We start from the raw sequence: 24,349 nt of genomic DNA on the forward strand, positions 1-24,349 counted from the left end.
CCAAAATAACAAGTTATATTACAGAATGAAGTTCTTGGCCAGAGGGAAAAGAGGAGTCATATTATCAAAAGTACCAGAAAAATTGTAGGGAAAAAGAAATCAGCTTACAATTTTAGCCAAATAAAGGAGGAAAGGCCCGATGATGACAATTCAGGAAACTACATTTACCATTCCATCACAAATTGTTCACTCCCTCAGGAGCTCAGTGCCAGACTCTCCAGGCATTCTGTTATGCTCCCACTAAGTGTCTCTTATGGAACATACGCCTACATTTATGGCAAGAACAGAATATTATATTGCTATTTCACTTGACAGCAAACAATGGAAAACCATTAGGCCCAGACTGGTTTCAAGCCATCTCAATACCCCTGAAAATAGAGGCAAAAAATGAGTCATTAAGAAACAGTATTAAAAGAGCATTGTATTATCTAAAGTGATTTTTAGAACAAGTAAAATTTGGGGATCCTCTGTGGAAAAGCCATACTATATGAGAATTAGGAATGTTTGGATGCTGACTTTTTTCTGCAGTGGCACTCCAAGTCACAAAACTGGAACAAATTCCAAACTCAGACTTACTTGCATCACCTCAGTTTAATAATCCAGTAAATGACAAAAAACACAAACAATGAAAACAGCATCATATAGCACAGCAGCTTTGTTTGGCTCCCTTTCGATAAAATTTTCAGTCTTCCCATAGTTTTCCCTAGAAATCCAGTTGTAGAATCAAATTGTGAATCCTGTGAGCAGAAAAATAAAATATAATAGACTAATATTTTAATTTTTGCATTTAAGTATTTAAATATACTGTTATTAGAATGTATTTTTAATGACATTTTCATTTAATCAATTCAGGAGCCTGTTTATAACCTGGGTTATCAGCCCTGATTATTCCATGCAGTATACAGAAATTCTCTCAATGAATAAAATGCGTTTTCATTATCTAATGAACATTTCTTTTTGCCTCAGATTAATTCAATCTCAAACTATCTAGGTCTCATTCCAATAATATGGATTAAAAAATACCAACAAAAAATGTAAATAGTTTTTCTGCTATCATACAGGTTTTTTCCTACTTTCTGTTGTGGCATTCCTCTCCAAGGCCAAATGGTGGTTTGCATGCCAGTAGGCATTTCATCCAAAATTTAATATGGTTAGTAGTTAATTGTAAGGTTCACTTTTAAGATACTTTTATTTAGATACTTGGCTTTGAAGTAGAATCTATTAGAAGTCAGAATATCATGTAGAGGTGGTAAGCTGTAGTAAGGAAAACAAAAATAGATGGGTGGGGGACTACCACATAAAAACATAGCTGGAAAACTCCTTAAAATGAGGACTAGGTATGGGTTAGAAATATTGGATCTTCATAGAATTCACAGTATTCCAAGATGACAAGGCCCTGGCATATCTTTGAACAGCTTAGGCTCTGTGTAATTCATGCACTTTAGATTTATAGTGCTTCACCAGGTTTATGTATCAGACTCACTTGGGATACTTTTTCAAAACGCATATATCTAATTCCCTCTTCCTGAAATTCTAAATTACTATTTAAAGTGATTGTCAGAATGCAGAGTATAATTAGAGTATATTTTTAGAAAATGCCCCAGGTAATTGGACAACTTTTGTGAGAATGTTGCATTCATTGCCATATTCATTTTTGAAAACCACACTTTTAAAAGTATACTGAGAAACTAAGGACGGCCTGGAGAAGCTTGACATCCAAAATAAACAATAAAGAATGAAAGCAGGTGTTTACAAGAAATGGTATATGATGCTGAGTTTGTTGAGTCTAAGATAAAGGGCTGTGGATGATACTATGTTTTGTCCAAAAGTGGCTACTGGGGAGATCTTAGCAAAGAAACAGGTTTACATTAAGTAAAAGAGAATAGGTTGGATGGATATATAAAATGCATTTTGATTTTGTATAGTTTTCATCCACTGAGAGCTCTGAGACTCAATAGTCCGAAGTCCTTAGTCTCCAACAGTATTTTTTTTTAAAGATTTTTTTATTTATGCATACAAGAACTGGAGTACAGGCCAGAGGAATGGGGGAGTGAGAGAATTCACCAGAGACAGAGAGGGGAACAGAACGGGCAGATTTACTGAAATACACTGCTGAGGAGTGCAGCGGGTGATCAGGAGAGGTCTGCTGCACCATGGCCGGGGATTGAACTCATGCTGCAGTGGCTGCAGATAGCCTCACAGGTTGCATCTTAACCCTTTGCACCACCAGGGAGGCTCTTCAACAGTATTTCTAAGCATAGTATTAAAGATAAATTGGCTTCTGGGCCTCGCTGGTGGCACAGGTGGTTGAGCACCACACTGTGAAGCTGTCCACAGACTCTGCAGCGTGGGTTCAATTCCCGCTAGCCGGCGAGACTCCCACATGGCACAGCAGACCTCTTCCTGTCTTGCCTGCTGCTCCCCTCAGCAGTGTATTTTGGTCAGTCTGGCTGTTCTGTTCCCTGCTCTGTCTCTGGTGAATCCTCTCACCCTCCCTCGCATCTGGCCTGTACCCCTGTTCTTATATAAATAAATCTTTAAAGAAAAAAAAAAGATAAGTTGGCTTCCACCACCTCCTCTTACTATGTTAGGCAAGATGAAAAATAGAACATATGGCAAAAATAAACTTTATTGTTATTCCAAATCATCTAGATATAAATGGATGAGAATATAGGACTTATGGTCTTTAGATCAATTTCAAAATAGATAAATGTTAAAATAATATTATTCCTGCTCAACAGACTAAATTTGAGAATATTAGATCAAATTTCTTAAAGTTAGAAACATAGCCACTTACCATTTCAGCTAATAATTTATTTTGATTTTTAACTTCCTGGCCTATTTCAATGGAAAGCTATAAAGAAAACATAAACATTATTACTAAGAGGAAAGGATCAAAGAGTTTCTCAAATAAAACCTTATTCTAGAAATATAAAATATACTCTCATCTTCTGATACTTTTTTCCACTGAATTAATGGAAAACAAATTTAGAATTTCTATTCCTTAGCAACTCTGCATTGTCTCTGTTCTTCATTTTGATTTTACCTTAATATTCAATTCCATTTTTTAAATTTAATATAGACTTCTCCATGGTTCTTTCATCCTTGCATGCTTTTTTTGTATTTTTGTATTATTCATAGAAAAGCATATATCTATATATTTCCTCCTCTATATTTTAAAGTATAAAAAATATGATTTTATATATATGCCTAAACTGATTATTTCTTTAGAAGTTAAAGGTATTTTTTTCTTTAAAATGTAATAAATTGGAAAAAATTACAAGTTTGTGTTAGCCACATCCTGAAGCTAAAAGCGGAAAAGAGGCTGAGCCTAAAATAAACAACACAACATGGATAATTATGAAAGTTACTCAACCCAAAAGCTATTTAATGTTATATGATAAATTTTTCAAAGATTTTATTTTCAAGATCTTTGAATAAATAAAGCCAACTACTGAAAATCTTGGCAAAACAATGCAAATATAGTTTGCAAATTAAATTTGTTGGGAAAGCATATGGAATAATACTGACAAAAAAAACACAGAATTCTACAGATCAGAATATGTGTTTTCCCCCAAAATTTAATAATTCAGGGATAACAAAGCTAGATACCCAAACCATCCAACTTTTTCCTGGAACTATCATTCAGGCCAAGAAAAGAAATTTTCAGGCATCACAGTTTTCTTCTAACTAGGAGCCTAAATTATTAACATGTTATTAAACAAAACTTTAATTCTTAATTCCTTAGTCTTGTTTTACAATGAGTTTGAAATTAGTACTAATTTCAAAATGTAAAAGTCTCCACTCTGAATAAAGTTTAATTTTTCAAAGATTAAGGTGAAACCAGTTGGGTTTGACAACATGAACTATACTGAATGCTCCGTAAGTGTATAGTGTGTTTATAATGCAGAGTCAATCGTAATCAGCACTATTAACATTATCTTGCTGTAATTCTTTCATTGAATACATATTTACTCAATACCACTAATAAAGAATTATGCTAGGTACTGTGTAGAATATAAAAATAACTACAATCGACAGCTTTCCTGCCCACCTGTGAATATGCAGGTGCCTCTTTTTCTTTTTCCATAACCTGTCCTTTAAAAAATTTTTTTTTTTTTTTTTAAAGTGCAATAGGAAATTCTCCAGTCTGGTAAATTTATTTTACATACAGAACTATAAGTGCTGCAGGAATGGTACAAATGATCTTATGTTCATAGGACAAATGTTGTTACTTTGATGTTTTAGTCAGGTAAAGCTTGGAGGGAAGAGGTACAATGAAGGAGGGAGAGGATATCTAAATGCAAAGGGATAGCATGATCAAAGATATGGAGGTGAGAAAGTGACAGTGTACATAGTACATGGAGTGGACTCGTCTGGCAGAAAGCATATACACATTCTGGAAGTGTGGGAGGTAAGGTTGTAAAAGCTGTGGCCAATTTTTGAAGGACCTAAATGATCCAGCTACAGTGTATAAACTTTACTTACTACATCATGGGAGGACATTCATGGGAGGACATCATCGATACTGTTGAGTACATGATGCAATTAAAAAAAATACTTTAAATAAATGGTTGTGGTGAGAGTATGGAACTCACACAAGAACATCAAAAAATAAGGAAGAGAGTCAGGAAGAGTTAAAAGGCTTCCTAATAGTTCACCTAAGAAAACCAGGCAATAGTATTAAGAATAGACAAACAGGAAAAGAAACAATAGAAAGAAGCAGAAGACTTAGTGACAACATGAGGTCAAAGAAACATCCAAGACTGAGATCTATATCTTACATGACAAGAAGAAGAAAATGTGAGAAGAGTGGCTTTGGGGTGGAAGATGGACAGCTGTGAGACATTACTACAGACAAAATATGGTATTTTAAATCTAACTACAAAAACAGGTGGAGTTTAAAAGAAAATAAGTAGATGTACCATTTCTTTTGATTGGCCACATTTCCTAACCTTCTCAAATAATGTTCTAAATATTGAGTATACTTTGACCTCACTGATTATAGTATTTGGGTAATAGATTCCTTAGTATGATACCAATAAAAGTAAATACGTATAGATACAAATTTAAACGTATCTAATACAGTATATACTTACAGATTTTATAGTATTTACTTTGTTTCTCAGACTTTCAGTGAGTCTTTCGTTTTCTTCTTCACAGGCACTGTACCCACTATTAGCATAGCCATAGTTTCTATAGTTGCCAGGAGGTATCCCTTCACCTGCAAGGATCAGAGAGTCACAAGTATAGCTGTAGCAAAAATAGAAGGTATTTTTTAAATCATGACAGGAAAGAACTGAAATCATGATAGGAAAGAAACTGAAAAAGACCCCTGGAGGGCGTTGCAGACCATGTATGTCTATAATATTCACACTTCAAGTGAAAAATTTTCAGAACTATTCTAATACCAGCTCTTAAGCAAAGAATATTCACTTTATTTCATTATACATTTATCATGGACTGATTGCTCACAAGATACTAAAATAGGCAGTTATATACAATGATATTCAGGATATACTCCCTGCTCAATAGAGCTATGAATTTTAAAAAAGATCTGAAAGTGGTAATACCAACTACCAATTGAAGAAATTTGGCTATTAAGGGAAAAAGAAATAGGATAATATAGCAGGAGGTAGCTCATGGCAGAGGGAAGGTCTTACAGGCATCTATCTCTTACATAGAAGAGTTTGAATAACTTATGGAGAACATTACCTGAGAATTAAACGGAGGATTAATTAATTCTTTTGACAAATATTTGAGTTAGCTACCATGTGTCAGATCCATTGTTCTTTCTAAGTGCTACATGTATGGAGTTTATCTTCTACAGATAGCACTGAGAACAGCTGCCTAATATTGTACTTGATACTGATCAGTCAACTGAACAGGTAGACTAATCTTGAAAAGTGACAATATAACATGCATTAGGGACTTAGGGGAAAGAACAGTTGAGGGTGTTACTCCCAATTTTTTAAAAAGATTTATTTATTTATATATACAAGAGCTCAGGTGTAGGCCAGAGGTGCGGGGGTGGGGGAGAGAGGGGTGTGTGAGAATATTTACTAGAGACAGAGTGGGGAGCAGAACAGGCAGGCTGACTGAAAATACACTGCTGAGGGGAACAGCGGGTGAGACAGGAGAGGTCTTCTGCGCCATGTGGATTAGTTCCCTGGCCAGGGATCGAATTTGTGCTGCAGTGGCTGCATATAGCTTGATAGTACTGAGACTCAACCCCTTACACCACCAGGGAGGCTCAGTCCCAATTTTTTTTTTAAAGAATTAAAACCATCAATTTTTTCAGCAAAAGACAAGACAGTTGAAGAATGTGGTCATTTGGAATAAACAGGAAACTAAATGAAGACAAGAGATTAAGACTACTCAGAATTACTGGGGGATAAAATAATCCTGGTTGAAGCAATATATTGTAGTGCTTTCAATTCTCCCAGATGTGTGATTTTTCTGCACACATATAAAAAATTGGTCTCACTAGCCATGAGAAAATGGATGGCTGGATTGACTAAGAGTTAGAGACTTATAGAGTTGTGGCTACAGAAGAACCTAACCCCAGGAGAATGAGATTGCTTGCCAAGAGTGACTAAAGAACTGAAGATAGGGATTATGGGAACTATATTGGACCAGGGATTAAAGGAGATTCAATGATGGCCTGAGATTATGGGGAAACGTAATGATATAGAAACTAGAGGTTTTTTAGAACAGAAAGAGAGGCAGTGACAGTGAGATGGAAAGACAGAAAGTACCAGCCACATGGCCCAAATATGAACAGGAAGCTCTTTTTTTTTTTTTTTTTTTGGTGGGACCCTCGGTGATGGCCAGGGAATGAACCGGCGCTGCAGAGGCAGCCCAGCGCTCAACCGCTGCGCCACCAGGGGAGGCCCAGGAAGCTCTTTTAAGATCTCACGTGGTCTAAAAAGCAGAACTTCATCTTTGAATTCTTACTGCTCTCACTCTATGTAACCTTTTGCACTCTAGACTACACTCCAAGGGTAGAAACTATTTCACTCATGGTTGTATATTCCCCACAAATGTAGACACACACACACACACACACACACACACACAAAGAACACCCAATAAATATTTGTAAATGAACGAGTTAATGAATAGAATGTGAATTCACTGTTATTCAACTTTACTTGTGCATGCTTTTGTCAAGAATGGAATCATTAGCCTCTTTGAGGGATCTCTCATACTATATTAGTCAAAGTTCAAGTACTAGGAACTTATACTGACTTCAAAATTCTTGACATTTTTGTAAAGCTTTTTCTCTTTCCCATTTTATTTTAACAACTAAAAAGGTAATTTTTCCTCAAATATTTCGTGCATTTTCTCAAGTACACTGTACAATAGTATTTTTTTTAAGATTTATTTATGCATACAAGAACTGGGGTATAGGCCAGAGGTGTGGGGGTGTGAGAGGATTCACCACAGAGTGGGGAACAGAACAGGCGGATTTACTGAAATACACTGCTAAAGGGAGCAGCAGGTGAGACAGGACAGGTCTGCTGCGCCATGTGGGCTGCTCCATGACGGGTGGGGAATCTAACCGGCACTGCAGAGGCTGCGGACAGCTTCACAGCGCTGCGCTCATTCGCCTGCGCCACCAGGGAGGCCCAATAGTATTTTTTTTTAATAAAAGTCTCTTAATAGCTTCAGAACTAGAAAATGCTATTGGAATAGCTGTGCATTAAAATGGCCTATTCCAAGTTCTTATGCCTAACTTAACCCTTATGCTTTGTAAATCAAGAGATTAAGAACAAATGCTGCCATCAAGCCTTATCACATACTACTTACTACCTTAACAGTGGAACAAGGTTTAGATAAATGCTCTCGGTAAAATGACCTTTAACCCCGATGTTACATACCCTGGTCTTTAACAGTGATGACATACGTTTACCCTTGTAACTCACTGTTACCTGTCTCATGTGATTATTATTAGGGTTGTTCCTATACAGAACTCAGTCTTTAGATTTCGCTTCTGAATAAACTAAAATCCAGGGCAAGTAGAGAAAAAGAAAACAAAGCCGGGCTCTGGGAAACTCAAGTTTCTAAAATGACGCTCAGTTGGGAACACTAACTCGACTAGTGAGTTGACACCTATACACACCCTCCAGCCCGCCACTACTCTCTTTAACCTACCATCCAAACTTGGTACTGAATGAAGCTTAAGGGAAGCCCTAGCGTCTGGGGCAAATGGTGGGTTTCCACTTGGCACCGCCTCCAGACACCCCTCCAGACACGAGATCCCAGTGACATAAGACCAGGTCAATGTTCGCCCGCGCCCCTGCGCCCAGCAGGCCGGTCCTAGGGACCTCGAACTTCGAACCTTAGTCCTCTTCTTACCCAGGCCTGCACGTCTCATTCTGCCAGAGGAGGGAGGGGAAAGGCGAGCGGAGTGGTGGGTAGGAAGGAGCCTGGTGTCACCCGGACAGCGTCTTCGGTACCAGGGCCAAGAAAAGCACCAGGCTCTTCACCCAAAAGCGCCACGACATCAATAGTCTAAATATCGCGCGGGCTGATGGCGTCACTCAGGCGCTTATTGGAGCCCTGGAGGGCGGCTTAAATGGCATTCTGGGAAATGTAGTTCATTGCTGACAGGGGTGTGGCCGAGATGTGACCCGAGTTCCGGGAGCGAGCAAGGCTTCCACAGTAGTGGTAGCTTGACACCAGCAGTAACTCCGGGTTTCAGATTCGATGCTCGCTGCTCGGCTCACTGCCACCTAGGCAGGTGCTTTCGACCTGTCGGCGCCAGATTTTAACCTAGTCGATCTGCCCCCCAGACCTTAAAATGATTTGTCTTCCTCTCACTTCCTTTCCAGAGTTCAGTGAAAGTGAAAATCAAAGAAAATTTTATCTAAATTTCTCATCTCACACATATGTAATCTGAAACCTACAGAAAAGAAGGAAGAGGATAACCTACTTGTGCAGATTACAAAATAGAGAAAACCATCCGTTAGAGTAGGACACGGGATGAGATCAGTCAAGGAAAGGAATTGAGTTGCTGCGGAGGCACTGAAAAGTTAGTTCCTTGTTAGTGGATTGATAGCATTTCTAGAAAGAACCATGACTTTTAGTAGTTAAAGGGAAGGAAGGACTCTTTTTTTTTTTTTTTTTTATAGAGGCATGCTTTATTTATTTGTTTGCTGGTTTGTTTGTTTTTTTGTTTATACATGCACTGGGTACAGTCAGAAGCGCGGGAGGGTGAGAGAATTCACCAGAGCCAGAGCAGGGAGCAGAGCAGCGAGCTGAGCAGGCAGGAGGACCTAAGTACACTGCTGAGGGGAGCAGCGGGCGGCAGGAGAGGTCTGCGCGCCTTGTGGGACCCTCCTCCGGTGGCCGGGGAGCAGCCGGGGATCGAACCGGCGCCGCAGAGGCCGCGGGCAGCTTCGCAACCCAGCGCTCAACCGCTGCGCCACCGGGGAGGCCCGGGAAGGAAGGACTCTTAAACTCCCGCCCATTTATACTTTCAAAATTTCTAATTTTATCTCACAGGATTATGGTGAAGATTAAATAAAAAAGAAACTTTAAAAAAAAATCTGATACACAGTAGATGCTCAAAACCCACTGGTGTTTGCGGTTTTGCAGCTGTTGCTGCAGAATGACAGTGAAATAATCCCCAGAGATTTCTGAAAATTCAGTCTCCACTTAATGCTTAATTTAGCGTTTCCTGATAGTTTCCCAGCATCATCACTGATTATCATAGTGGCATATAAGTCTCTTTTTATAAAATATTCACAAAAACTATTTTTAATCGATGTTATTAACTGGGAAGATATGCCTAATCTGATAGAGTTTTGAGGGAAAAATAAAAATAGTCTTCATAAACTATAAAATACATAAAAATGCAGTAAACCATCATTCTATTAAAAAAAAAAAACAAATGAAGGTTGTAGTAGCAACAATGTGATGGCTCTGCTTCCCTTTTTTTTTTTTAATTTACTTATTTATACAAGCACAGGGTACAGTCAGAAGTGCGGGAGGGTGAGAGAATTCACCAGAGCCAGAGCGGGGAGCAGAGCAGGCAGAAGGACCGAAGTACACTGCTGAGGGGAGCAGCGGGCGGCAGGAGAGGTCTGCGCGCCATATGGGACCCTCGCCCGGTGGCTGGGGATCGCGGGGATCGAACCGGTGCTGCAGAGGCTGCGGGTAGCTTCGCAACCCAGCACTGAACCGCTGCGCCACCGTGAAGGCCCCGGCTTCCCTTTTTAATTTATAGTCTGTGACACTGTCTTCTTTTGTAAAAATCACACTTGTTCTATAATGAAGATATGGCAGAGAAACCATCTTAAAAAAGGCTTTCTCATAGAAATGTAAAAAATGTTTTTTTAATTTAATGTTAAGTTTAGCAAAACGGACTAAATGGTATCTGTAATTTTCTTCTTCTAAGAGGCTTCCCTTGTAAGGTAGGAGATACAAGAATAAGTGGTTAAAAGAAAAAAATTAAGTAGTGAAAATTACCAAGAATATAACTCAAGACAGGCAAAACTGGTTTATATTGAGCTTGTGGCCTAAAATTCCAAATAGTTGATAATTACAACCTTTGCCAGTCTCAAATTATGATTTCATCAGAAAGAATTTTGCCTTCAAAAGATAGGTATGAAAGATGGGTTTAATGCACAGGAGAATAATTACTAAACATGACCACAGTTGACATAGAGACTAGAGGGAATTATTTTCCTTTTTATCATTTGCTATTTTTTCTTTTCCTTTTTAAATTAAAATCTATAATTCTTCTTACTGATTAAAGACCAATAAAATTCTTGTAGATGCATAGTGTCTAGAACTTTTTCTCTATTTTCACAGGATATCATGGAAGACAACTAATCTTTGAGATTCTCAGAAATTAATGACTAAAAATGACATTAAATTTTCCTTGTAATAATTACAAAAGCAGGAATATGAAGAGATGTCTGAATTCTGGTAAATTGTGAAATTTTCTTTTTCCTGTTAATCTACTTCAGGCACATTTGTCCCTTCCCGATCAAATTTTAGGGCCAATCAAGAGAAAATAGTACCCCCATATTCTAAAAGTTGGCTCAATAAATATTACGTTTTCGAGTCATGAAACAAATGAATTATATCAACATCATATTTGAACTGTAAGAAAATGTAAAACTTAAATCAGTTTTTTTTTTTTTAAGATTTATTCATTTATGCATGCAAGAACCGGGGCCTGGGGGTGGAGGAGACGGTGAGAGGATTCACCAGCGACAGAGTGGGGAACAGAACAGGCAGACTGAAGGAAGTACACTGAAGGGAGCAGCGGGCGAGACGGGAGGGGTCTGCCTCGCCATGTGTGTTCCTCCCTGGCAGGCCGTGGATCGAAACCTTGATGCAGATGCTGCTGACCGCTTCATAGTGCAGCGCTCAACCCGTTGCGCCACCAGGGAGGCCCTTAAATCAGTTTTTGACTTACAAATAGCTTATGGAATAAACAGTAAGTTGGAAATCAGTTATTTATTTATTTCACTTCTCAAAGAGATTTTTTTTTTTTTTTTAAGGAATAGATTTGAGGAGAAAAAACATAGGGCCGAGAGGTATGGAATAGAAAATAAATACAAACGTAACCTGTTTTGCTAATTGCTTATAACCACAAGTTAGTACAGAGAATGCCCTGTACAAAACAACACAACAGAGGTGGAAAGATTGAGGTGTTCCCTTAGGCAAGGCTGAAGATTTCAGTATCTGGTATTTGGAAATTAGACGGCAGTCCCTGTTTTTGGATGGATCACTGGGTGTGTGGCACAGTCCATGCTTTTAACCAGACTTGAACAGAATGGCCATGTGGCCCAGGTAGAAATAGATGAAGTGTTTGATTTCATGTGTCACATAACTACGGAAGTTCCTCCCCACGATGCAGTGCCAGGTAGGATTGTCAAACTCCTTAATGTGGGCCACAATGTCCTTCTCTATGTTGTATTTCTCCAACGCCTGAGTAGCACACTCCACTGAGTCCTGTTGCATCTCCTCCGACATATCCGCATTTTTGATTACGGCCTTTCGGTCGCACATGGTTAGCGCGTGGCAGGGGCTGCAAAGGTCTCCTGGAGAGGGGCTGGTGAGGCTTAGACCTGGCGAGAGACAGCGTTGCTACTGAAGCCGTAGCGCATATCTGAAATCAGTTATTTAAATATCCACGTGATGCCCCAAGGGAAAGATGAGGAAAGGGAAGAGATTATAAATTGCATAGTTCTCCCCAAATCACCCACCAAGTTGGTTTCTGACTGGAGTAAATGGTTAATGAGTCACAGATGAGTGAAAGTCTTGTGACTGGGAGTGTCTTGACATTGGAAAAAATTTTCTCAAGGTGGGTATGACCTTAGCAAACGTGAATGATCAGACTTGATTGCAAGAATGAGCCCTTTTCTCATTTTTCACGCTAATATGTTTCACTTTTCCAGCATTTCTGATGCATGTGAAGACACTGACATATACTCGTTTTGTGAAATGATTCCTTTCTTGATGTCAGTTAATCAGAAATGTTTACTTTTTTCTGACTATGTGGATTCAGAGTAGAGCTAAATTTCAAAGTGGGCACTTTTGCATAGCCTGTCCTTTTAATATTTCAATTTTAGAATCATCTTTGATATTTCTAGACTGTTATTTTAAATTGAAGATGATAGGTTTAATTTCCACTGTCTAGAAAATATTGGTGTTGTATGTTTTTAAACCTATCATTCAAGACTAATGTAGTCAGTTTGAGTCATTTTATTTTAATAGCATTTATTATTCAAGAAGTATATTAAATTATCATATTGATACATTCAAAGAACAAAAGGAAAAATAAAGGACACAACTTAGTTTTATTTGCACAGCACTGTTAGGCATTTTGACTGTCATGTTATTTTATCATTCCATTTACTGACTTGTTTTTTTTTTCCCCAATGGTGCAGATTAGTTATGTAGAGATGAGAGACAAAACATTTCAATAGGTTGTTCAACAGTTGAGTTTTGCTTTTAGTATTTTTTGTAGTAGATATTCACCTCATTTTTTTTTTGTTTTATTAAACATAATGGTCTCACTACACTTGATTTCTAGAATTGGGCCAAGACCATGGCACAGATGTATCCAAGTCGTCTCATCTCAGTTTGTTGACAAAGAAGTATTCTGTAACCTAAGTCCAAAAATCTGGTTTGTCACCTTGTCTTTTATTAACTATTATCACACAGTCAACTGAGATGCTCAAAATTTTATATCTTCCATATTTAGTTCTGTTTATACTTACTGTTATGTCAACAGTACAGTTATGTCAACAGATCTCAACTTTGCACATTATATGTGGTCACTTGTATTATGAAAAGGTAGCTGCAATACAGTGGAAGAAGGGTAGATTTTTTTTTAAATAAATCATATAGTTTAAAAAGAATAATTATCCCTACCTTTTCTTATATGAAATTAATTTGAAATGGACGTAAACCTAAAATGAAAACTGAAAAAAACCTTAAGAAAATAAAAAGATGTATCTTGGGGATAGGGATAGAAAACTTTTCTTAGACAGAAAACATACAAAAAGCATTAATCAAAAAGTGAAACCTGGTAAATGTCACTACATGAAAAATAAGAACTTTTGTTCATTAAACAACACCATTGAGAGTGAAAAGAAAAAAGACTAAATGTAATGAGTTATTTGCAATAGAGATATAGTGGTTTTATGTAGAGAATGTATAAAGAACTGCAAATGAGAAAGGAAAAAGCAGTCAACTTAATAGAAAAACAGACAAAAAAATTTGAAAAGCTCTTGACAAGAGAGAATATCCAAATGATCTATACATATGTGAAAAGTTGCTCAACACCATTAAACATTAAAAAAAAATGCAAAGAGAAAGCACAGTGATACAACATTACTCCTCCTCTAAAATAACGCAATGCCAAGTATTGATAGAAATGAGGGCACCCAGAACTTTCAAATATTGTTCCAGCTCCAGCTAGAAGTTGTGTCAGGGATCTCAGAAAGGAGAGAACAAGTCGGTAAAGTTTTTTCGGAGGGCTGAGGGGAAGTGGAGCGAGGTAGAAGTGAGGTAGACACAGACACCCTCTCTGGTGCAAGTATCTCCTACTGAGGGTCTCAGTAGGTCTTTATTTATACCTTAAGGCCAGCGGTGAGATTACATCAGCATAAGCATCAAAGCAGAACAGAGACAATCATTACATATTTTCTCATGAATATACAAAGACCCTCTTGATCTCATACTACAAAAGGACACTTCTTTAATCTGATTAAGAAAATCAACAGGGACAATTACTCTCCTAGGTACAACTCATTTTCTAACATAATCAATTGTCTAAGACAGTACAATGTTCAGTAACAATCAATCATCCTGTCAAGCCTTCCTAATTTTGGAGTAGACATGAAAGTCCATAGTTATGCTATATTACTAAAACCAACCCATTCTCTAGTACTCAATTTATCTAGCCTATTATCAATTACTTCAAAGTGATCTAAAACAACTCATCAAATCTATGTAAGTTCTACTGAAGTCTAACTCTTAACTAGAAATTCCTAACCTCCACACAACCTGCGAACTGTTGGCCTTTCGCATACACCAGGAGATGTATTGTTGCCACAAACAGGTACCTCCCAGGTTAGGCTATGGTTTCCAAGCACAGCTGGTTCAGGGCAGCTTGTTCTCCATAGTTCTCAGGGCCGAAACATTTCTTTCCTAACTATACCTTTAACAATTTTTACTTCTTTTGTGATAGTTCATGTGTAAGAACAATAAACCAATTGTCACCTGGGTCCAAATTAGGTTTTCACATGCCAATTAATAACTAACTTACTTCAGCATTAATCAAGAACAAAGAGGAGAGCATTAGCAGGCTTTGCCATGGAGACTCACTTAGTTCAGATCTTCTTTGGGAAGTGCAAGAACTCCCCTCTTCTGTGAAGTACAACTTTACCTCTTCGGGGGAGCACAGGAACTCCCCTCTTCTCGGTAGTCTCCCCCAGTGCCCAGACCATGTCAAGAGACAGCATGGGAGGCGCAGTCTGCCACAATGGATGTATAAATTGGCATAACCAACTTGGGGAACTGTTTTTCTATACATAGGAAAATTGAACTATACACATACTCCCCTGACCTACCACTTCTGGTCCTAGGTGTACACTAACAGAAAGATGTGGATACGTACAACAGAAGAATGGTCATTGATGCACTATGCATAAAAACTACAAAGCAGAAACAATGTAGTTGTTCATCCACAGAAGAAATGGATAAACTGTGGGAAATGCATATATTAGAATGCAAAAATCTCATATAATGCACAACAGCATTGACAAATCTCACAAATGATAACATTCAGTCAAAGAAACTAAATGGAAACAAGTACATTTAGAAAGTATATTTCATTTTGGGAACTTTATTGGCATAAAGTTCAAAGACAGGCAAAACTAGTTTCATTTTAGGAGTTAGGAAATAGGTTACTTTTAGAATGACTAAGAGGTGGCAGAGGAAACTTCTGGGCCACATGTAATGTATTTATTTTTGGCACATTACAGAGTATTAGCCTTGTGAAATGTCACTAACCTGTAAGCTTAGGATCTGTATATATTGTGTATGTATGTTATACTGCAATGAAAAGCTAACTAAAAAGAAATACAGGATTTAAATTCTTACATCAATGCAAGAGTGTAAGAAAAAAAGAAAAGAAGTATTAGCAAACTTGGACCTTTACTGGATCAATCAAATCAGCCTGGGGACATAACACTCCCATGTTTCTTCAGCAGAAATCTTAGCATACTGACTCAGAGGAAATTCTGGATAATGATATGCAGGGCTGGTTTGTTATAAAATGGCAATCTTAATGTTGTGAATTGAAAGATTGTACTCTGCCCCTCATCATTCATAATTAAAACTGCATTATTTTTCAACTTTCCCAATCTGCTCTACAGAGGTAACAGAGGTAAAATGGTGTTTTACTTTGTAACACACTCCTGGTCAGGTTCCCTGGGAAGACACCTCCAAGATGGAGATTAACATGCAGGAAGGTCTGTGGAGAGTGCTTTCAGGATCAGCGATGGTGGCAGAGGGAGAAGGTAGAACTGAGGGAGAAAATTTTGGACAGATACAGACAGATATGGTAAACCCTAAAGCTGATTTGGCCTTGAAGCTGTCCCTAGTGGAACATTAATTAATTGGATATGGACTGCCTTGGGAAGCAGGTGTGTCCTTAGGCTGAAGGCAGTTCTCCAAGAAGCTGATAGAAGAAGGCTATCCATAGCAGTCTTCCCTCTGTGGGCAAGGCCGACCCCTCAGGATGAAATTGCCTGTGCCATTTCCCAGAGTATTTTTGGAAACACTATATTCAACTTGAAGAACCACAATGGAGCAACTCTCCCTGAAGGAAAAATTAAAATTAATTAGATGAAAGGATATATTCCCCAAATTTGACAAAAAAAAATTATTTCTCTTGATGGAAAAGGAACACTAAGGGTATCATAACTAGAACACATTTGGAGGTACAGTATTTCTTCCTGGGAATATGAGTGCATGATTAAAATAATATTTAAGAGATTGAAAAAAGAGAGAGCCAAAATAAGAAGGAAGAGTGAGATAGAAGATTTTGGTTTGTGTTTTTAAGTGCAATTTGGAGGATGGTAAAGAGAGCTAATTTGGGTGTCCAGGTCAATATAATAGTTAAAGCTCATTAATCATTATCATATGCAGTGAAACAGGCATAAATTTATCTCATCTCATTTTCCTTTGAGAATGTCAAATTCTTCTCATAGAGACCAATGGTCAAATTTTAAATAGAGTCTAGGATCTATTTCTTTGTGGCAAATAATTCAAATACCAGCACAAAAAATTCCCAGTATGTGTGAATAAGTTATTGGAAACATGTGGAATCCAGTATTTGGAGACCTGGAAGGGAATGTCAGTATCAGTTCACCCAAACTTCTTGTGTTAAAAATAGGATAACCAGTAATTGGGGACAAACAACATATCCAAATTCTTTGTCTAAATTGTGATAGAAATAGATGTTATAATCCAGATGTTATTTCAGGTCCAGTAATCTTTGTATATCTTACTAGATAATCAGGCCTTGAGACAACCAGGGAAGTTATGACTGCCATAGTCCTTAAAATCTCTTATGTTTGTTTGGAGTCTCCATCTACCTCAAAAATTTTCAAATCTAGGGTCTCCCCGGTGGCGCAGCTGTTGAGCGCTGGGTTGCGAAGCTACCCGCAGCCTCTGCAGCGCCGGTTCAATCCCCGGCTGCTCCCTGGCCACTGGAGGAGGGTCCCACATGGCTCGCAGACCTCTCCTGCCACCCGCTGCTCCCCTCAGCAGTGTACTTCGGTCCTCTGCCTGTTCTGCTCCCTGCTCTGGCTCTGGTGAATTCTCTCACCCTCCCGCACTTCTGACTGTACCCAGTGCTTGTATAAATAAATAAATAAAAATAAATCTTTAAAAAAAAAATTGACAGAATGTTTTATTATTTTGTGTTTTTTTTTTTTTCTCCATTTGGGAACAGTAGACAGATTGATGATATAGAAATAGATATATCACCGACAGGGGAGCAGGCCCTCGGCCCCTTAGTCAGCCCCGCTTTCTCCCCACAAAACAGGTGAAAAAGCCAGCAGAGGGATAGATCAAGAGATCCTGCTTCCATGGGAGAAATGGAGGCTCTGATGTCAGCGGTGAGGGCAGGCAAGGAGTTCGGATTTATTGGTTAGTGAAAGAGCAAGAGAAAAAGAACTCTGGCAAGACCCCCCCTGGGCTTGAGAGGAGGTGTGGGGGCTGGAGGTCTAGACAGGCTTTAGGAGTGGGGTTTGAGAACAAAGGAATTAAACTTTATTGGCTTAAAAGCAAGAAGCGTGGACTCAGCTAGCATCCCTTTGTAGCTGCTAGTTGCGAGCACCCATCATTGGTAGTCTGAGGCCCCAATTCCAAGGCAAACATCTCCTGAGGACTGTGTGCCCCCAGCTCCACGTTGACCTGGTCTGTTCTCAAGATTTGTGACTCCCTTTTATTCTGTGTCTTTTAACTCCGCCTTTCCCCATAGCAGCCAACTTGATAAGCTAAGGAAAGATAGTTTCAAAACGCCAGGCTGGGGGAAATTATTCAAAAGCAAACAAATAAAACAATGAGCCAAGGAAATTTATGGCTATAGGTTTCCAGGCCTAAAGTCATTAACTTTTTTTATCCTCTTATTTACTAGCCTGTGGGAACAGTAAAATTCTTAGAAAATTTTTGGTTTGGATCTTGTCCCTGTCCTGGACCCTTCCTGTCGCAGATAGACAGATAGGCAAATAGAATTTGTAGGTGGGCATCATGGAACAGAAATGCACAAAACTTCTGTGTGGAAAGCTTTGCAGCAGCTGATTTTGTCCCTTTTTATGGTACCTCCTTTCTGTATCTCTCATCTATTTTATTCTGCTTTCTGAAGACAGCAATCCAATAACTGCCCCCAAATGAATGCCTCAGCCCTATGTCTTTCTGCCTCTCCAGTGTGATCCCTGTCATGGTCTGTGTCAGGCAGTTGTCCATTCCCAGTTTTCTGAAAGAAAAAAATCTGATTAATCAAAGTTAGATAAGTTATCTATCCCTGGTCAATCTGATCAATCACTGAGGAGTAATAGGGTTTCTAGAACTTTGAGCAAATCAGATTCTCTAAGAAATGCATATGATGATGTAGAAATAGGTAGGGGTAGGGGAGAAAGATTATTAATTGGTAAATTAATCTGTGTCTAATTTGAGCATTTGCATGAAAACCTATGGAATAGCTTAAAAAGGGAAGGCTGTGTATGTGCTTACTCACATCTCTGAGGTCTTGGTAATATCAGTTGGCCATAAAAGCGAGAGTTTGTTAATGCAGACAATAATTTGTGTTCCCAACTCAGTTGAATTAAGCCATAAACCTTCTCTCCTTTTATTTTTTTTAAATATTTATTTATACATAAAAGAACTGGGGTACTGGGCAGAGGTGTGGTGTGGGGGGGTGAGAGGATTCACCAGAGACAGAGTGGGGAACAGAACAGGCAGAATGACTGAAATACACTGCTGAGGGGAGCAGCAGGCTAGTCAGGAGAGGTCTGCTGCGCCATGTGGGTTGCTCCCTGGCTGGCCGGCCAGATTGAACTAGTGCTGCAGTGACTGTGGATAGCTTCATAGGTTGCGTTTTACCCCTTGCGCCACCAGGGAGGCTCCCTTCTTTCTTTTTATTATGTTGAATTTTCTTTTGGGGCCAGAAGACCATCTTCTCTCTGGAGGAAAATATAAGACCCAATCATTTTATTTTTTTTTTTAGTCATAGGTTCTAATATTTTCATTAAAAAAATTGAGGTAGGGCCTCCCCAGTGGCGCAGAGGTTGAGCGCTGGGTTGCGAAGCTACCCGCAGCCTCTGTGGCGCCGGTTCGATCCCCGGCTGCTCCCCGGCCAACAGAGGAGGGTCCCACATGGCGAGCAGACCTCTCCTGCCACCCACTGCTCCCCTCAGCAGCGTACTTTGGTCCTTCTGCCTGCTCTGCTCCCCGCTCTGGCTCTGGTGAATTCTCTCACCCTCCCGCGCTTCTGACTATACCCAGTGCTTGTATAAATAAATATACAAATAAATCTTTAAAAAAAAAATTGAGGTAATATTGGTTTACATTTTATATGATTTAGAGGTATAGGATCACTCCCCTTCAGGTGTTTTTACTACACCACTGCCACCACCAAGATACCATAGACCATGGGCTCCTTCCCTATTTTGCTCTTCCCCTCCTCCTCCACTCTGGTAGTCTCAGTTCCACAGTCAGATTTCAAGGGTTTGTTATTGGTTTGACTTTATCTGATCCTTTGTTTTGTGTCTACATTCCACTTATAAGTGACACCATCTGCTATTTGTCTTTCTCCTTTTGGCTTATTTCATGTAGTGCAATCTCCTCTAGTTGCAGCTACATTGTTGCAAATGGCAAGAATTTATTTTATTTATTTTATTTTTTGCTGAGTAGTATTCCATTGTGTATATATACTACATCTTCCTGAGCCACTCATCTGTCTTTGGGCACCTATGTCGTTACCATGGCTTGGCTATTGTAAATAGTGCTGCAATGAAAGCAGGCATGTATATATCCCTTTGAATTAGTGTTTTTGAATTAATTTTTTAAAGCATACTTGAGAACGATATTGCTGGGTAGATCTATTTCTAATTTCAACCCATACAAGCTGAACCAGTCTACATTCCCACCAATAGTATTCAACAGTTCCTGTTTCTCCTCATCCTTGCCAAAACTTGTTGCTTCTGGTCTTTTTTATTTAATGTGGGCCATTCTCATGGTGTGAGGCATCTCACAGTGGCTTTGATTTGCATTTCCTTGACAATAAGTGATGATCAGCATTTTTTCAAGGGCCTGTTGGCCATCTCTCTGTCTTCCTTGGAGAAGTGCCTATTTAGCTCTTTTGCCCATTTTTTAATTGGGCTATTTGTTTTCTTTATGTTGAATTGTTTGCGTTCTTTGTAGATCTTGGATATCATCCCCTTGCCAGATGTATGTGTACAAATATTCTCTCCCTTTCAGTAGGGTGTCATTTTGTTTTAGTGATAGTTTCCTTTGCTGTGCAGAAGCCTTTTATGTCCTCCCAATTGTTTATATTCTCTTTTATCTTTCTTGCTGTTGGAGACAAATCCACAAAGACATCACTGAAGCCTATGTAATGGAGTGTTTTGCTATTTTCTTCTGTGTATTTTATGGTTTCAGGTCTTAAATCCAAGTCTTTTATCCATGTTTTTGTGTATGGCGTGCGATAATGAAGACTTGATCTTGTTTGAAGCACACTGAGTTCTCTGACACTTCCTGAAGTGGAGGTAGATTCTCAAGTTGAAACCTCCAATACAGACATCTACAGACAGACCAGAACCCTTGTATCTTTTTAGTAGCCCAGTCTCTATCAATAGGGACTCACAAATCAAATCAAACCTCCACATTTTAGTGAAATGGATCATTTTATTAATTTTAAATTCTTCTGTGGTAAGTTTTGCTTCTTTACTTTTCCATAGGAATACCATATCTGGCATAAAAATGGAGTCATGATTTATACTGCAGAAATAAAGTAAATGCCATCTTTCTTTCATGTGTACCCACTTTTAAAAGGTGATTATTACTATTGGGAGATACTACAAATTTGGTTTCTTCTCTTGCCAATGTATTTGTTTCTCCTTAAAAGTTTTGTAAAATGGTCCCAAGGTAAAAAGGTAATTTGATCAATAACAATTAGCAAGGAGTTGGGTGGAAATAAGAAATCTTTCAGAAAGAGTTAGAAAATTAATTTCAGGGCCCTCCCTGGTGGCGCAAGGGGTTCAGACGCAACCTATGAAGCTAATCACAGCCACTTCAGCACAATTTCAAACCCCAGGCAGGGAGCAACCCACATGGCACAGCAGACCTCTCCTGACTTGCCCACTGCTCCCTCAGCAGTGTATTTCAGTCAGTCTGCCTGTTCTGCTCCCCACTCTGTCTCTGATGAATCCTCTTATTCCCTCCACACCCCACCCCCGCACCTCTGGCCTGCACCCCCATTCTTGTATGCATAAATAAATAAAGCTTCAAAAAAAAAAACAAAGCTGATTTTATAGGAGTAGGGGAGATTTTGTCACCAAACCACAGCCCTCCCAACTGTATTATTAAAGTGTTACTATGGCACTTCTTGGCACTAAATATGGATATCTAGTTCTAGAGTAGCATGAATTTTTATATCTCAGAAAATTTTGTGAAGAAAAGAAAACTTTGCAAAGAGAAAAAAGTGTTTTTAAATAATAATGTGTTACATAAAAGTGCATGCTTATGTATGCCTCTGAAATTTGAATCATTTAAAACTTTATTCTACTAAAGAATGACTTTTGTTTTGCACCAGGTGCCATCCATTAGAGGAATCGTGTCCAATGACATCCATCAGCCATGACCATGAATAGTTATCATGTGCCTTATCCTTATAGCAGAGAACAGAAAAAAAAGGGGGCTCTGAACAGGCTTTTCTTCCATATTGGTGTTCTCTCTTGGCCCAGCAGAAGAAATGGATTGGATCTCAGGTTTGGTGTCATCTCCCACTGAAAATCTACTGGGCAAGGGTTAATTTATCTGATGGAAAATTCCTGCCTGATAGATTCTAATGCTACTGAAATAATAGAGTGACTTGCCAGCATATTTTGAAACATCTCTTTATCTAGAGAGTCTCAAGACAAGCTAGTTCAAAATTTTGCTCAATAGTCTATGTTTTTTAAGATTTACTCACACAAAAAAAGTTACTCCCAGACTGTCCTCAGAAGAGTTGTCAATCTATTAATATCAGTACTTGTCCTTTACCCTTTTATTCCAAAACCAGTCTAGTGATCTGCTTATGCAGATGACAACCCAGCGGTAATTTGACAAACAGCTATCAGGGAATTAGGACAGACAGTGAGTAGTCGTGTGTCATTTATTCTCAGACACTACACTATTCCATCATTCCTGGACTGGGCCCTCTCTTGACTTTCTTTGGGCATTTCTGTTTGGATACACCGCACATGTCAAACTCAGTCATTTTCATTCCCAAACCAGCTTCCTGATTTTCTCTTTGTGAAAGATATCAAGGCTCAAAATTTCTGGGTCATTTTGACTTTTGCCCTCTTTGCCCACTTTGCCCACAGAGATTCTTTTTGATTTGTTCCTTTCCATTCCAAAATTTCCAATATTAATACAAGTATCAACCACTTTGAATGCTTACTTGTAGGTCTTCTCCCCTCAAATGCACAAGATTAAAATTTCCTTTTAGAACTTTAATCTTGGTACAGCATTTAAGGAATTTTCCATTATTATAAAGGTGGGACGGTGAAGTGTTTTGTTTCAGATTCCCTAAAGTTTTCAAAGATGGTGGCTGTGTAGCATCTTCCATAGATGCACTTTTGAGGAAAATTATAGTAGACATCCAAATTTCTATTACTCTAAATTAATAGAGATTTAATGTTTTGCCATTCATGTTTATATCTATATTTAGTAAGTTTTATGTGTGGTGTGAGAAAGAAATCCACTTGCGTTTTTTCTGTATGGATACCCAATTTTTCCATTTTCGTTATTATGGAAAGTACTTTCCTTTTTTACCCCCAACCCTTTCTTGTAAACCAAGTACCTCTATGCCTGTCCCCTGTTCATACACCCTGTTATTTATTCCTTTGCTCTATTCTTGTGTCCTTGAATCAGCATCACACTATCTAAAATAGCTTTATAATACAATATTCAGTAGAACAAATCCTTCTACAGTGTTCTTCTTTAAGAATGTTTTAACTATACCCTTTTGCATTTCCATATAACTTTCAGAAACAACTTAAATTTCACTGAAAAAAGGTCATGTTGATATTCTGACTGGAATTACATTGCATTAGGAGAATAATGACATCTTTGCATATTTTTCCAATTCTTAAATATTTCCAATTCTTAAAATTATATTCCTTTAACGAGATTTACTCAGTTTCTCACAACGATGTTTTATATTTTTCTTTGTAGAACTTTCAGTATTATAACACTAAATGTAATGTTTTCAAAGATACTTTTCATAAATACTTTGTCAGAGTAAAGAGGTTTATAGTCCTACTTTGTGCAGAGGGTGTTTATATTTCATCAGTTATCATTGTAGGACTGAATCCATTGAGATGATTCACTTTCTATTTTAGTGATGACTTACTACTTCCAGAAAGGATGGACAACACAACATTCAGTTCTCCCAACAGCCCAATGAAATAGGAATGCCATTTTCTTTCCCAACCACCACTTCTATCTCCTCTTAACCTCAGACCCTCATGGTATTTATTAATATCCACAAGGTCTTGTAAGTATTTTACTTTATCAGATTGTTTCCTATGTAAATATCCAGTATTTTTTATGTGCTATGACTTGCTCTACTACATGTAATTCTCTCAAACTCCCTCCATTTTGCAAAAAACGACTGCATTTTATCTTTCCTTCTGGTTGAGCAGTACTCCACTCTTTGGCTATACCACATCTTCTTGATCCAGTTGTCTATTGATGGACATGTAGGCTTGTTCCCATGTGCTAGCTATTATAAATATTATCATGAACATTGGAGAACATAGTTTTTTACACTGATAAATTAATATTCTTTGGAAAGATGTCTAAAAGTGAGATTGTTGGGTCACACAGTATCTCCATTTTTTGATTTTTAAGATAAATCCAGATTACTTTCCATGATGATTGAAACAGTATGCATTCCCACCAACAGGGTGCCAGTGTTGCTTTTTTTTCCATATGCTCCCCAACACTTGTTGTTGGAGGTCTTTTAAGCATGTGCCATTCTCATGTTATGAGATGGTATCTCATTGTGGTTTAAGTTGCATCTCTCTTATTGGAAGCAGTGATA

The 24,349-nt window shown here is 38.4% G+C and overlaps 2 protein-coding genes across 2 annotated transcripts; both read right to left on the reverse strand.

Annotated features, from left to right (window-relative positions):
• Positions 1 to 581: 581 nt before the first annotated feature.
• On the reverse strand, positions 582 to 8,422 carry BET1 (Bet1 golgi vesicular membrane trafficking protein; the record flags this gene model as incomplete). Its single annotated transcript, XM_084230842.1, has 4 exons — positions 8,362 to 8,422; positions 5,100 to 5,224; positions 2,798 to 2,854; positions 582 to 737 (listed from the first exon to the last, which is right to left on the reverse strand). The coding sequence occupies exons 1-4, from the start codon at positions 8,378 to 8,380 to the stop codon at positions 582 to 584; spliced, it is 357 nt and encodes a 118-aa protein (XP_084086968.1). The 5' UTR covers positions 8,381 to 8,422.
• Positions 8,423 to 11,775: 3,353 nt separating this feature from the next.
• Positions 11,776 to 12,030, reverse strand: LOC311169119 (dynein light chain 1, cytoplasmic-like; the record flags this gene model as incomplete). Its single annotated transcript, XM_084230843.1, has 1 exon — positions 11,776 to 12,030. One exon carries the CDS (start codon positions 12,028 to 12,030, stop codon positions 11,776 to 11,778), a length of 255 nt encoding a protein of 84 aa, XP_084086969.1.
• Positions 12,031 to 24,349: the final 12,319 nt, after the last annotated feature.

Source organism: Talpa europaea (assembly GCF_964194135.1).
Source record: "Talpa europaea genome assembly, chromosome: 3".
NCBI lineage: Eukaryota > Metazoa > Chordata > Mammalia > Eulipotyphla > Talpidae > Talpa > Talpa europaea.